At 43.2% G+C, this 11,956-nt stretch overlaps 1 protein-coding gene across 1 annotated transcript; it reads left to right on the plus strand.

Annotated features, from left to right (window-relative positions):
- Positions 1 to 1,853: 1,853 nt before the first annotated feature.
- On the plus strand, positions 1,854 to 6,131 carry LOC115333897 (uracil phosphoribosyltransferase homolog). Its single transcript, XM_029997470.1, is given in 4 exon segments — positions 1,854 to 1,873; positions 3,799 to 3,953; positions 4,722 to 4,883; positions 5,680 to 6,131. Coding segments are annotated over 4 exon segments (573 nt in total). The 3' UTR covers positions 5,916 to 6,131.
- The last annotated feature ends 5,825 nt before the right edge of the window (positions 6,132 to 11,956 follow it).

The raw sequence follows: 11,956 nt of genomic DNA on the forward strand, positions 1-11,956 counted from the left end.
TTGAGCAGGGAGTGATCACCAATTTAACTTTAGGGCTATGGTTATGAACTGGGCTAAGATTTCAGTTCAAAAAAGGAAATGTGCCATTGCCTGGACTGTTCCGGACATTGCACAGGCCACGTTCTTGGTTGAAGATGAAGGATGGCAATGAAATTCATTATTCTGTTACAGAGGGAGAGAAGCTCCTGGTTTTTAGCAGTTGCATCCCAGTGGTGGAAGTCCTCCATTTCCCCAAGACAAGTACAGAGCCGAAGTAACACATGATCTTTCTGTTTTGGCTTCATTTCATCCTTTTGCAGTATGGCACATTTGATGCAAGATTCAAGGGAATGATGAATTGCACTCTAGAGCTGGCATTTCCCAAGGACAATTCAATAAAGACATATGGGCATGCTGCATATGATACAGATCTTACATTCTTTTTAGGGTTAACACAGGTAGTAGCATGAGTCTCTGCCCGGCAAACTCTTCTGACAGATGCTTCCCTCATCCTCTCTGCCCCAAACAAAACCACCAGCCTTTTAGGATCAATAATCTCCTCTTGTGCAGGTGAGGAGATTGCTGAGTTACCCCGGTAGCCTCCAAGGCTGGAGTGCAGACCCTGTCACTCAACAGTGCCAAGGGCATCAGAAGCAATTAAAGAAAAATGAGAATTGATTTGAAGAATGTAATAATCATTCATCTAGCTGGGGGGGAAAAAAAGGATTTTATCACTGATATATTAGAAAGAGTAACATGTACTCTCTGATAAGCATTATGGCACCCACAGAGGTAAGTCTGAAACCTCAAGGACTTGCACCAAAAATTATTTAATTCTAAAGAACAAGAAAACAATAATGTTGCAAATCAATCCAAGAGGCTAAGAAGGCTAGAAGTGGGCAGGGGAAGGGTTTCTGACTCCAGTCTTGGCCCAAAGTTAAGAAGCCAAGTATCTCCCCATGCCTGCCTTTCCACAGCAATTTTGCTTCCCAGCTTGCTTTTGTAATCACTCTTGCAGCTACTCTTGGAAATACACAGCTGTTCACCCTTTGCACTTCTCACGCGTCCTGTCCTATTGAGGCAGATGTGCTCATTGCAGGGTAAACTTAAATGGGGATGGTGATCTCTGGGTGCAGAGGATAGAAAACCAAAGATGAGTAACAAAGCCAGGTGGTTTTGAGGGAGAAACTGAAAACTGCTGTAGCCTGTAAGTATCTCTGCTTGTGCTTTGGTGGCTGCCCTTGGACAGGCAGTTTTGTCACTCTGTGCTCAGCTTCTCATTGCTCTAACAAGGGACAAGGAGCTTCATTGATCTTTGTAAAGCATTCAGTAAGCACCACATCTTTCTTTCATGTTCTGGATGTCCCTGCTATAGAACACATACATCAAACCCTGCCCGTAATGGAGTAATTAAACAGCACTGCTAAAGGGATGTCATAGGATAGGACTGATTACAGCTCACCCAGAAATGTCTTTCCAAGTCTCAGCCCCTTTGACGTGATTCTCCCCCCTTTCTCTGAATTTCTTCCTGCATTAATTTCAGCCAGTCCTGGGATTATTTGAAAAAGGGCCTTGGGGGACTTGTTCAAAGGCACTGCCACCACGGACGACTTTGCTTTCTGAACTGAAGCATTTCACTCCTATCTGTCTGGACATATGAGCTGCTCAGCACTGCTTCATTAGGCAAGTTATTTTTAAATTCCCAGAAAGAGCAAAACATTGAGAGACGAATTAGCATTTGCTGTTGAAACAGCTGCAAAAAAGAATAGGCAGAAACCCACGCCGGGTCCCCCCTGCTAGCCCTGTGATTAACCGGACTGCAGTACCCAAAGTCACTGACATACGCTCAAGCTGTACATGAGATGTTAGAAATCATGCCCGAAGATAAGGATTGGTGAGTGACCATCAAAACTGTGTTTTGGATGTAAATAAGAGGGTGACTATCAACACTGAATCAGAAAATGTCTTTGACAGATTTCTCTTCCCTCCAACCCCATCCTGTGTTTCCCACTTTCTCTTTCCTCCATTTTTCTCTTAAGGACTTTGACGCTTAAAGAAAACCTCCATTCTAGTTTCTCAACACAAATGAATGAAAAGATAAAGCCTGCCCAGGGTCCTTGCTTCCCCTAAACAATAACTAAAACCCAGCGGGCATCCAATACTTTAAAATGCCAAGGGACAGCAATAAAGCTGATGTTATTTGGTGTTATTCTTGCCGGGTAACATGTTTAAGTTTCCATGTGGCTAATACTGCTCTTACAGCACGGAGTTAAAGCAAAAGGCATGGCAATAAAACTGTTAGAGGCACGTTTTGGTAGCTGTCTTTTTGCAAACGCTGATTGCCCTGCGGCTTGTGCTGCTCAGGGCAGCTCTGGCTCACACTGATTAAGTTACGCAGGTGAAAGTAAGGGTTGGAAAGCTGTAGCTCGTTACAGATATGGCCTAAACCTGAAAAGGGAGGAGAGATGACTCAAAATGGCCTTTTCACCTAACTGGGAGCACTCGCGTATTGCAGTTAAGGCTGCCTGTGCCTGCCTGCTTCACCTCTTCCCTTTGCCCCTGCCTGCAGTCATAGTGTTTCTGTATTTACTCAGAAGAAATCTAGCAGGAGCTGTTCTAATAACCTGCTCCCAATTCCAGCCTAATAAAGGCTGACGGATTCCTCTGAATTAAGTCTTGTTCAAACTACAGTGTTTCCTTTGGAAAAAAAAAAAAAAAATCTCATTAAGTATTTCCAGTGATTCTTCAGTGACAGGCACTCTGCCATAGTCGGCAAATTGTGGGTGGACCGTTTCAGTGGACAACTTTCCCCACTGCTAAAAATAGACAGCGACCTATTCTGATGGTAAGCTACCAAACACCACTTTGCCAGATAAAGAACCCTTTAATGTTAAATCTGCCACATGCCTTCCTAGAGACTGCATTTAAAATCTTCCTTAACCTTTTATTTCTTGATAAACTGTGTTCCTTGGGTGTTTTCTCATTGAAGGTGTGTTTTCCAGCCCTCAGGGCAGTCTTCCTGGAGCCCACAACACAGGTAATAAAACCTCCCTTGTCTTCCTTGGTGTCTCCCTTTTTGGTTCTATGCAAGCATTAGCTCCTCTTGGCAGAGTATCTCATTAGGAGCTCATATTCAGCTGATTATTCCTCTTCTGAATCACTGTTTTCTATGACTTTGTCACCCACCCTGTAGTCCAGCTGCTGCTCTACTCTTAGCCTGATGACTTTACATCTGGTGGCACTGAAAAACATGTTGTTTACTTAAGCTCAGCTCATTAAGTGATCCAGATTAGGTTTGGTATCAGCGACCTGCCCCTAACTTCTGTGCACCTGCAGATCACCAGTAATGATTTCCTATTTTCTTGTGGGTCACTGATCACACATTAAGCGGTGTGGGGTCAAGAACTGGTAGGAAGGGAGCTGTGCCTGGTTCAGTGATGCTTCTGCTTACAGTTACACTTGGAGACCTTTCAGTTAGTTTTCAGTTCAATTAATATTTGTCATATTGACTTACATCATTCCTCTTAATCAAAATATTGTGAAAGAGAAGATCAGATGTGTTACTAACTGCAGGTTTATTCTATCAGCGCTACTACTTTAAACCATGACATTAAGGAAAGTATCTGGTTAACTTGACAAAGCCTACTTTTCATAATGTTACAGTATGTTCTTGAAATTATTTATTAGCGAGGCCTCTTACCTACATTACTCTTCATTATTTTGCTTGGCATTGCTGTCAGCGTGACAGAGATGCACCACATTTGCTCCAGTAAAGGCCATACTTCCCCCATCCCCAAATGGGCTCAGCCTTTAACTGAGTCTTTTGCAGGGCCCTGCTTCGTTGCAAAATGCGATATCCCTACCATCAGTTTTGCAGGCAGGCTTGTGCTTGTTTGTGACCACTACAACAGGGCACAAGTATGAAGGAGTGAGATTTGAAAAGGGAAACTGCGGAGTCAGCATAATGAGAAGCGGTAGGCAGTTTCTGGTTGTTGAACGAGTATGAATTAAACGTTTTGGAAACCTGTAAGCAACTTCCTTTCAAAAATGTGCAACAGCACTTCTCTATGGCAAAGTTTTACCCAAACCTGCCAGCTGTTATTCCTTCTTAGGTATCCTTGATCACAGAATGTCAAGTAATGTTTCATTAACTTCTTAGGAGACACATAGCTGCAACAGATTTCATCTGGCCTCTTCTCTAGCAGCTGTTAACAGAGAGGGGCCAGGCCAACTGTCCGTCCTTGTTTGCCGCTAACTACTTCTGCTCAGAGGCAGGTCTCCAAATAAACCCCGCTCAGCAGTGGTAGAGTCGCTCTTATTTTGCCCAGTGCTGCAGAAAGCTTTGTATCTGTGATGTAAAGTCCCGTGGCTCCACAGCTTCCCGCACTACGTTTTGTACCGTGGTGTCTCTGGGCAGAGCTCAAAGATGTTCTCCCAACCCCATACGTCTGTTTTGACATTTCCAGCTCTTGCCTTCAAGAGATTAGCACTGGTGTGTGGCAACACTAATACCCAGGAGCTAAGTAACACCAAGTAGACTCGTTTTTCTGTCTAAACGGAGAAAAAAGGAAAATAGCTTCAAGTGTTTTTAACACTTAGAACTGAGAAAAAAAAAAATCTTCTTTTTAGAACTCTCCACCAATACAGTATTGGGACTGTCTATTTAATTGTAGCATCTTGCAATTGTGCCATTTCTTAGCGTGTAACAATTTGTTGTTGGTTTTTTCACTGCTCCTTTTGAGGCGAGGCAATGGAACAAGGTTTACAAGACTGCTGTAGATCAATCCGCATAGGAAAAATCCTGATACAGAGCAACGAGGAGACTCAAAGAGCGAAAGCGTACTATGCTAAGTTTCCACCAGACATTTACAGGAGAAAAGTTCTTCTTATGTACCCAATACTAAGTAAGTGCCTTTCATCATCATGTACAGTTAGACTCATCTGGACAGTGAGTGCGCTGAATTTAAAGGAAAATTTCCAGATTTCAGGGGCTTTGATTAGTTTTTTTCCTTAGTTTAGGTGACATAGTAGGGAATTTACCAGCCTACATAGGGAATGTGCCAGCATACATATTAGTCAGCCTGCACCAGCATGAATGCAGAGCAAATCATTTGGGCATGCCTGTGTTTGTGAGAAAGGTTGAAGCATTAAGACTTGATATAAATTCAATTTTTAAAAATTTTCCATGAGAAAATACTCAAACAGTAATTTTTTCATGCTATTAAAAGACATTTTTTGGATTAATATTATAATCCTAGAAGTAAATTACTTCAAATACAGTTAATACTACCAAAAAAAAAAAAATTTATAATCTGGTAAGCGTTGTAAGGAATTTGTCAGGATGAAGTAACTTTTCCAGTCTAAGATTTAATTCTGGTTCTAGACATGGAGCTCGATTGCCATTTTACTATTTTAGATGAGCTTTTTTTGCCTCAGGGCTTTAATAAAATCCACCGACTCCAGTGCTTAAAACCTGGCAGAGTTGGCTGTTTCAGAGTAGAGTTGAAGTTCCTTCATCAGGAGACTAGAGTTTTCTACAATTAATCCATGCAGAGGTGATAGTTTTCCAGTGGGAAAGGACAGTCTCATCATTCAGTCACACACCAATGTTAACACAGATAGTCTTGGATGGCCTAGGGCAAGTTCTTCAACCAGGGGAAAAGAAAAAAAAAAAAAAAATCTCACTTTTTCCCCTTTTAGGTACTGGTAATACTGTCATTGAGGCTGTCAAAGTTCTTGTAGAACATGGCGTACAACCAAGTATCATTATCCTGCTAAGCCTATTCTCCACACCGCACGTAAGTTGAAGCCTTTGCCCTCTCTCAAAAGGTGCCAAATCGATCATCCAGGAATTCCCAGAGATCACCATTTTAACTACAGAAGTTCATCCTGTTGCACCAACACACTTTGGACAGAAGTATTTTGGAACAGACTGACACACTTGGAACAAACGGATATGACTGTATGAGGTTTTTTTCTACATTTTATTATTGTTGAGTTGGTTGAGGGCATGTTTAAAAATCTTTTTGGCCAAAGGGGGAAATACTTGACTTAGATTAGATCTGGTCAGTTACTGCCTGAACACCGAATCGGGTACAGTAACAAAGCAGTCTGTCGTTACAAAGTCAAGCATCTCAATGTTGGGTTGTTACAGTGCATTTACCTAGCGTATTTGACAAAACTTTACGCATCCTGCATTTATCATGTTCTTTGTATGCAACTTTCTTTCAGAAGCTAAGGAAAAAAAGTCAACTTAAAAAGCAAATAGCAGCCCAGCTTTAAAACCACAGGTAGCAGTGGGTGCACGCAAATTACTGCTTTTACGCTGCCCAGCTCTCTAGTTAACAGCCTTTTTAAAGGCCAAAAATACTAACTGGAAAAGCTGTATCCTCCTTAGTAGGCCATCTGCAATTATGTTTGTGGCATCAGCTGCAATAATGCACTGAGCAAAAAGGTCTCAGCAGCAGTATTTTGAGAAACACTAAGTTTCCCCACAGGGATCTGACTGTTCATTTACATGCTGCCTTGAAGAACACGGGCACATAAAGTCTTCAGCAAACGCCGCGCTGACGCCGTACTCCTGGACACCCACCTTCCACTGCAGCTTTCTGCACTCAGCTTTAATCCTGGGATGCAGAGGAACCTGCCCGACTATTCCGTGGCACTGGAATGCAGCATGAACCGTACCAGTGCAGGCGCAGCGTAAGGATATCTCCCTTAAGTAAGCAGAGGAGAACAAAATGGAGCTTGTTCAGTCACTCAGACACGGGGTTTTTCCACATTTTGTTCTGCCTCATTTTTACACAGCTTTTGTATTTCTTTCACGTTTCGTTCTGAAGCTTTCAAAAATATGACATGTGAATATTGATTTGAAGTGCTTCCAAAGCTATCAGACTATTTATTGTTTCTACCCGGACAAGAGTTTGTTATAACCAAGTGAGGCTGACCTGCTTTTAAGGAAAGGGAAAAATCGGCCATACCTAATTACAGGAAAAGTTACTGAAAAACAGCCTTTAAAAGCTGTTTCTAAACCTGAGCTGGATAGCTGCATTATCGTAAAGATATCTGTTTAAGTAATAATTAGAAGACAATATCTACCTAACGAACAGTGCTGCAGCTAGACAGCAGGCAGGGATCCTGCCTGCAGATCTTGTAGGCAGCTCTGCTGCTGCTGCTGCTGCTTGGCAGAGAAACGACACTGGAAGGATGACATGGCTGGAAACAGAACCAAATCCAGAAAGGATACAAGAACCTGCTCAGAAAACTCCTGTAAATCCACACGGCTTCAGACACAGCTCTGATACTCCTGTCTTAATAGGTATCCTCTCTTCAGCTGACAGAACGAAACAGAAAGTCACCACATCATCCTCCTGTTTTTATATACAAGGAATTTAGAGTTTCAAAAGGCACCAATAGCACCTCTGTTGGTGCTAAATTCCTATACATTTCCTATTGTGTTTAGCCGCCATCTTCCTCTCAAGATCCCCCTTCCAGAACAGATTTTGCCAGAAATGAGGTGATTAATTCTACTGCCATCTTTCATCAAACACAGCTTAAGGCCCACCATGAGATTTACATCAGAAATGCGGGTTTAGATTGATAGGACTGAGGTGCTGGAGTGTGTTCAGGGAAGAGCAACGAAGCTGGTGAAGGGTCTGGAGCACAAGTCCTGTGAGGAGCGGCTGAGGGAACTGGGGTTGTTCAGCCTGGAGAAAAGGAGGCTGAGGGGAGACCTTATCGCTCTCTACAACTACCTGAAAGGAGGGTGTACCGAGGTGGGGGTCGGTCTCTTCTCCCAAGTAACAAACGATAGGACAAGAGGAAACAACCTCAAGTTGTTCCTGGGGTTGTTTAGATTGGATGTTAGGAAAAATTTCTTCACCGAAAGGGTTATCAAGCACTGGAACAGGCTGCCCAGGGAAGTGGTGGAGTCACCATCCCTGGAGGTGTTTAAAAGACGTGTAGACATGGCACTTAGGGACATGGTTTAGTGGGACTTGGCAGTGGTAGGTTAATGGTTGGACTGGATCTTAAAGGCCTTTTCCAACCTAAATGATTCTATGATTCTGCCGGCTTCCCAAACAGGCTGGGAATTTAAAAGCTCCGATGCGGAGGGATGGTACCTGAGTATGTAAGTACCCCCGAGAGCACAGCCCTGCCAGACAAACCAGACCAAGATCAGAATTTAGCATATTACTGAACACTATTAAAGATGGCTCTTGAAGGCACAAAATTCTTCTCCAGCTCTTTAAAACTCTAGCATGCCAGACCTGCTGATTTAAAAATAACCAGCTGGGATAACCTCCTGAGGTAATGTTTGAATGGAAAATGCTTTGTTGTGTAAGACATAAAGATGGGCTTCTCTCCCCACCAGAAGAGAAGGGACCCTCCATCCACCTGCCTAACGAAGGAGAGGGACTGTCGCCATCATGGTACAGCAACATAGGCAGAGTACTCAGATGGAGAAAAGAGCAAACTTACGACTGTTAGGAATTGTTATATTCTCAGGTTTCCTCTCGAGTTTGTTCTGGGCTGGTACATTAGTGTAAATTGGCTTCATTTGCCTGCTCACTACCTGGCTCTGCTGATACTTTGAGTATATAAGGATTTGAGTTTGGCGGGTCCTTTTTTATTTTTTTTCTTCAGGTTTAGAAGCTCCCCAGAGAGTCAGATTTTTCTCACCTCACTGCTTTTGGATTATTACTTATCTATATTGTGAATAAATTATTTTAATATCTTTTTAGAAGAAAACACACCAACATTTTTCTAATCTATCACTGCACACCAAATAACCAGATTTTAAGACCCTGGGGGATTTAAAGCAAATTTATTTACCCTCATTGAAGGAAACGACATTAAACTTACCATGGAAAAGTGTTGTAATTCTCCTTCGCTATACATACCTTAGCAAACTGAAAACACTTAAGTATGAATTACACCATGCTTTTGCTACAGATTTTGGATTTTATCCCTATACTGCAAAGTTCTGTATGCAAATATATTTTCCCCTACAAGCTCTTTGAAATACACTGCTACACTGATCCTGATTTTTTCAAAGCTGTTAAGGAGATATGTGTGCACAGGCCATTAATTGTTATTAATGTCAACTGGATACTGAAATCCACTAAGTGGTTTTGAAAAATCAGCGCTTATTCTGCACCTGATCAACCCTGTGAGGGCATTTGCAAATAAACTCCACCAAATCACACCGAGGGAGGTACTTTTCCTTAGCTGTCTGCCCTGGACCTCAGCTACAAGTTTTTACCACTGAAGGCAGGCATGAATCAGCAGAACCCAGCTGCCACCTCTCTACATCACTGGACATTCATCTCCCAGCAAACTGGCAAATATCTACCTGAAGAGTCTGAACTCATCCACAGAGGTAAAAAATAACATGTTTTATTCCTCTGTTGCTTGCCATTTGATGATCTTCAAGACTTTTGGTAAGATTAATCAATTTAAAGTATTTTATTGAGGGGAAAGAAAGAGACAAACAAACAAACAAAATTACTTGTCAGATGGCATGAAATACCGAGAGGCTGTTCCAGGAGCATAAACCATCATCTTATCCCTCTGTTCAAATAGTAGAATATGCTCCACCTCCCATTTGCTCAATAATTCCTAATATTTTGCTGCTTAGGTTACTGGTGTATAACAAAGCCACTTTTATCCTGCTCTGACCTTGCCTGGAATTCAGAAAAGGAAGGGAGAAAAGACAGGATTCACTCTCATGCATAAATCGCTCTGTCGCAGTCACATCGCCTCCTGTTTCTTCAGTTCTTTGAGGTCTACCATTGGAGCACTCTGATGGACATCCTGCTGATTTACTAATTGCCAATATTCACACGCGGTGGCTTATCAATTGTCGGCACACGGCTTTCCATGATAAAGTGGATCAATTATGTGCTGATCATCTGCTCCCTGAATTATCGATGTTTGACAAAGGAATGAATTTTCTGCCTGCTTCAGAAATGTGTGCCAAAAATGAAAGTGTACATGCACACTCAGCCACAGGATTTCTCTCTTTGGAGGATACAGTTTCTCCAACTACCGGAATCTGTCAGAGGTAGGAGCACTGTCTACATAAAAATCCATTTGTCTGGATCTGGAACAAGGCAACTTTTCCCAATGACAAATATTGTGGCTCATTAGAACTGCAAAATTGCTTTGTGACACTAAATTTACTCTTCCTAATTTTTCTTTTTTAAAATTTTACTCACATAGTCAAACCACAGCAGTTAGGTCATGGTTTGACCCTATTGTAAATCCAGCTGTAATGCAGGATCTATATTGCAGCAATGATGCAAAGGGCTGATCTGATTTAAAGTCACTCTCCCAACTCCAATTTGCTTTTAAAAACATTACAGGTTAACCTTCTGCAAGAAAGTTTTATGCTGGATTAGGTATCACCTCTCTGTCACTCCAACTATATGCCATATCATCTGTCCTTCTGCAGCTGGAATAAACTTCTGTGCTTTATGTTCTGGTTATTTCAACAAAAATATAGTTGGGAACCTACATCTGCTCCAAAAAAATTGGGACTGCTGCTGCTCTCCATTACTAATGATTTTAGCATCACGGCCTTCAGTTCAGTGAGTTTCTAACCCACTTCCTTTTCTGGTCCCATGCTGTGGCAAGTAAAACTGATGAGAAATATGCCCTGTACCTGAGCCCTCCATTCTCTCTAGCATGAACACCGTAGCTGCCTTTGAGTTCTCAAGTCTGAAGGGGGGAATTTAAACTGTGAATACATAAAACCACTTCATTTACATTAGAGGTTGGGCTTATATCTTTCTACACATTTAAGTTTCAACAACCTTTAAATGCAACTCACCCCTAAACTTGACAGTAGTCTCACTATTATTGTATCAAACTGCCTAAAGGAGAAACAAAGGTGTCTTGCGCACTTCCTGAAACCATGTAAATCCTCAGAGATATGTTTTTTTTCTCTATGTACGGAATCTTGCTTGAAAATGAAGATGAATTCCTTGCAAGTTCTTTGCAAGATAGCCTTTTCTTGCATTAAAATGCGATCTTTCAAAACTTTGTGGGAATCCCTTCCGGGAGACAAGTCTGCAGAGGCTTAACCTTTCGCTCTCCTTAATCTAGCAGGGATACTCAGTATGGCACAACCCCCCTTGGGTTCAAAACTGAGACTGTAGTTTTTTCTCTCCTAACTATTTCTTTTCAGCCAGTTTCCTTTCCACTATGTCTTACTGATGCCTGATTTCACCTCTGTGCCAGAATGCCACGAGGGAGATGGACTGACCCTGGAAGTAACGCAGCTGTCATTTATAGCTGCAGTGGTGAGAGGGGAAAAACTGCAGAAAAATATAACCTACGAACAGGCCTCACAGAACATGGGAACGCCGGCGTTCAACTAATTACGGCTCATACTGGAAAACAGGAATACCTTGGCTTTTATATAGCGTGACAGTTGTCTTTAATACACAACACCTGGTTAGGCAGCAGAGAAAACCCGGTGTGAGAGGGGAAACCCTGCCACGGTTAGAAGATGAGGGGAGTGAATGTCCCCACTGACAGCCACCAGTACTCACTGCCAGTTTTCAACGTGGCTTTTGGAAACGTTGCCCACCGTCGGCCTTGAGCCCTGGCACCTCTGCCCGGCACACACCGTGAGGCGACATTAAGCGGCCCCCACACTGACAGGCCTAGCTCTCGCAGGGACACGGGCCCTACAGCTGCTGCACCCTAACGGCACCACAGCCGGGCACTGCTGAGCCCCGGGACCCTCCGCCTCCCCCCGGGGACAGCGGGAGGCTGTGGGCTGAGGGGCGGCCGTGAAAGCCGCCGGCAGCCACCTCGCCTCCATGCCACCCGGCCACAGACCCCCGGCCTTTGCCCCTCTTCAAAATGGCGGCGCCCCCTCGGCGCTGGGGCCGCTCTAGCCGCCCGGTCCTCCACGCTCCTCTCCTCGGGCAGCGCTCCCCCCGTCCCCACCCCGGAGAGGGGGTGG

Source organism: Aquila chrysaetos, chromosome 21, assembly GCF_900496995.4.
Source record: "Aquila chrysaetos chrysaetos chromosome 21, bAquChr1.4, whole genome shotgun sequence".
In the NCBI taxonomy this organism is placed as follows: Eukaryota; Metazoa; Chordata; class Aves; order Accipitriformes; family Accipitridae; genus Aquila; species Aquila chrysaetos.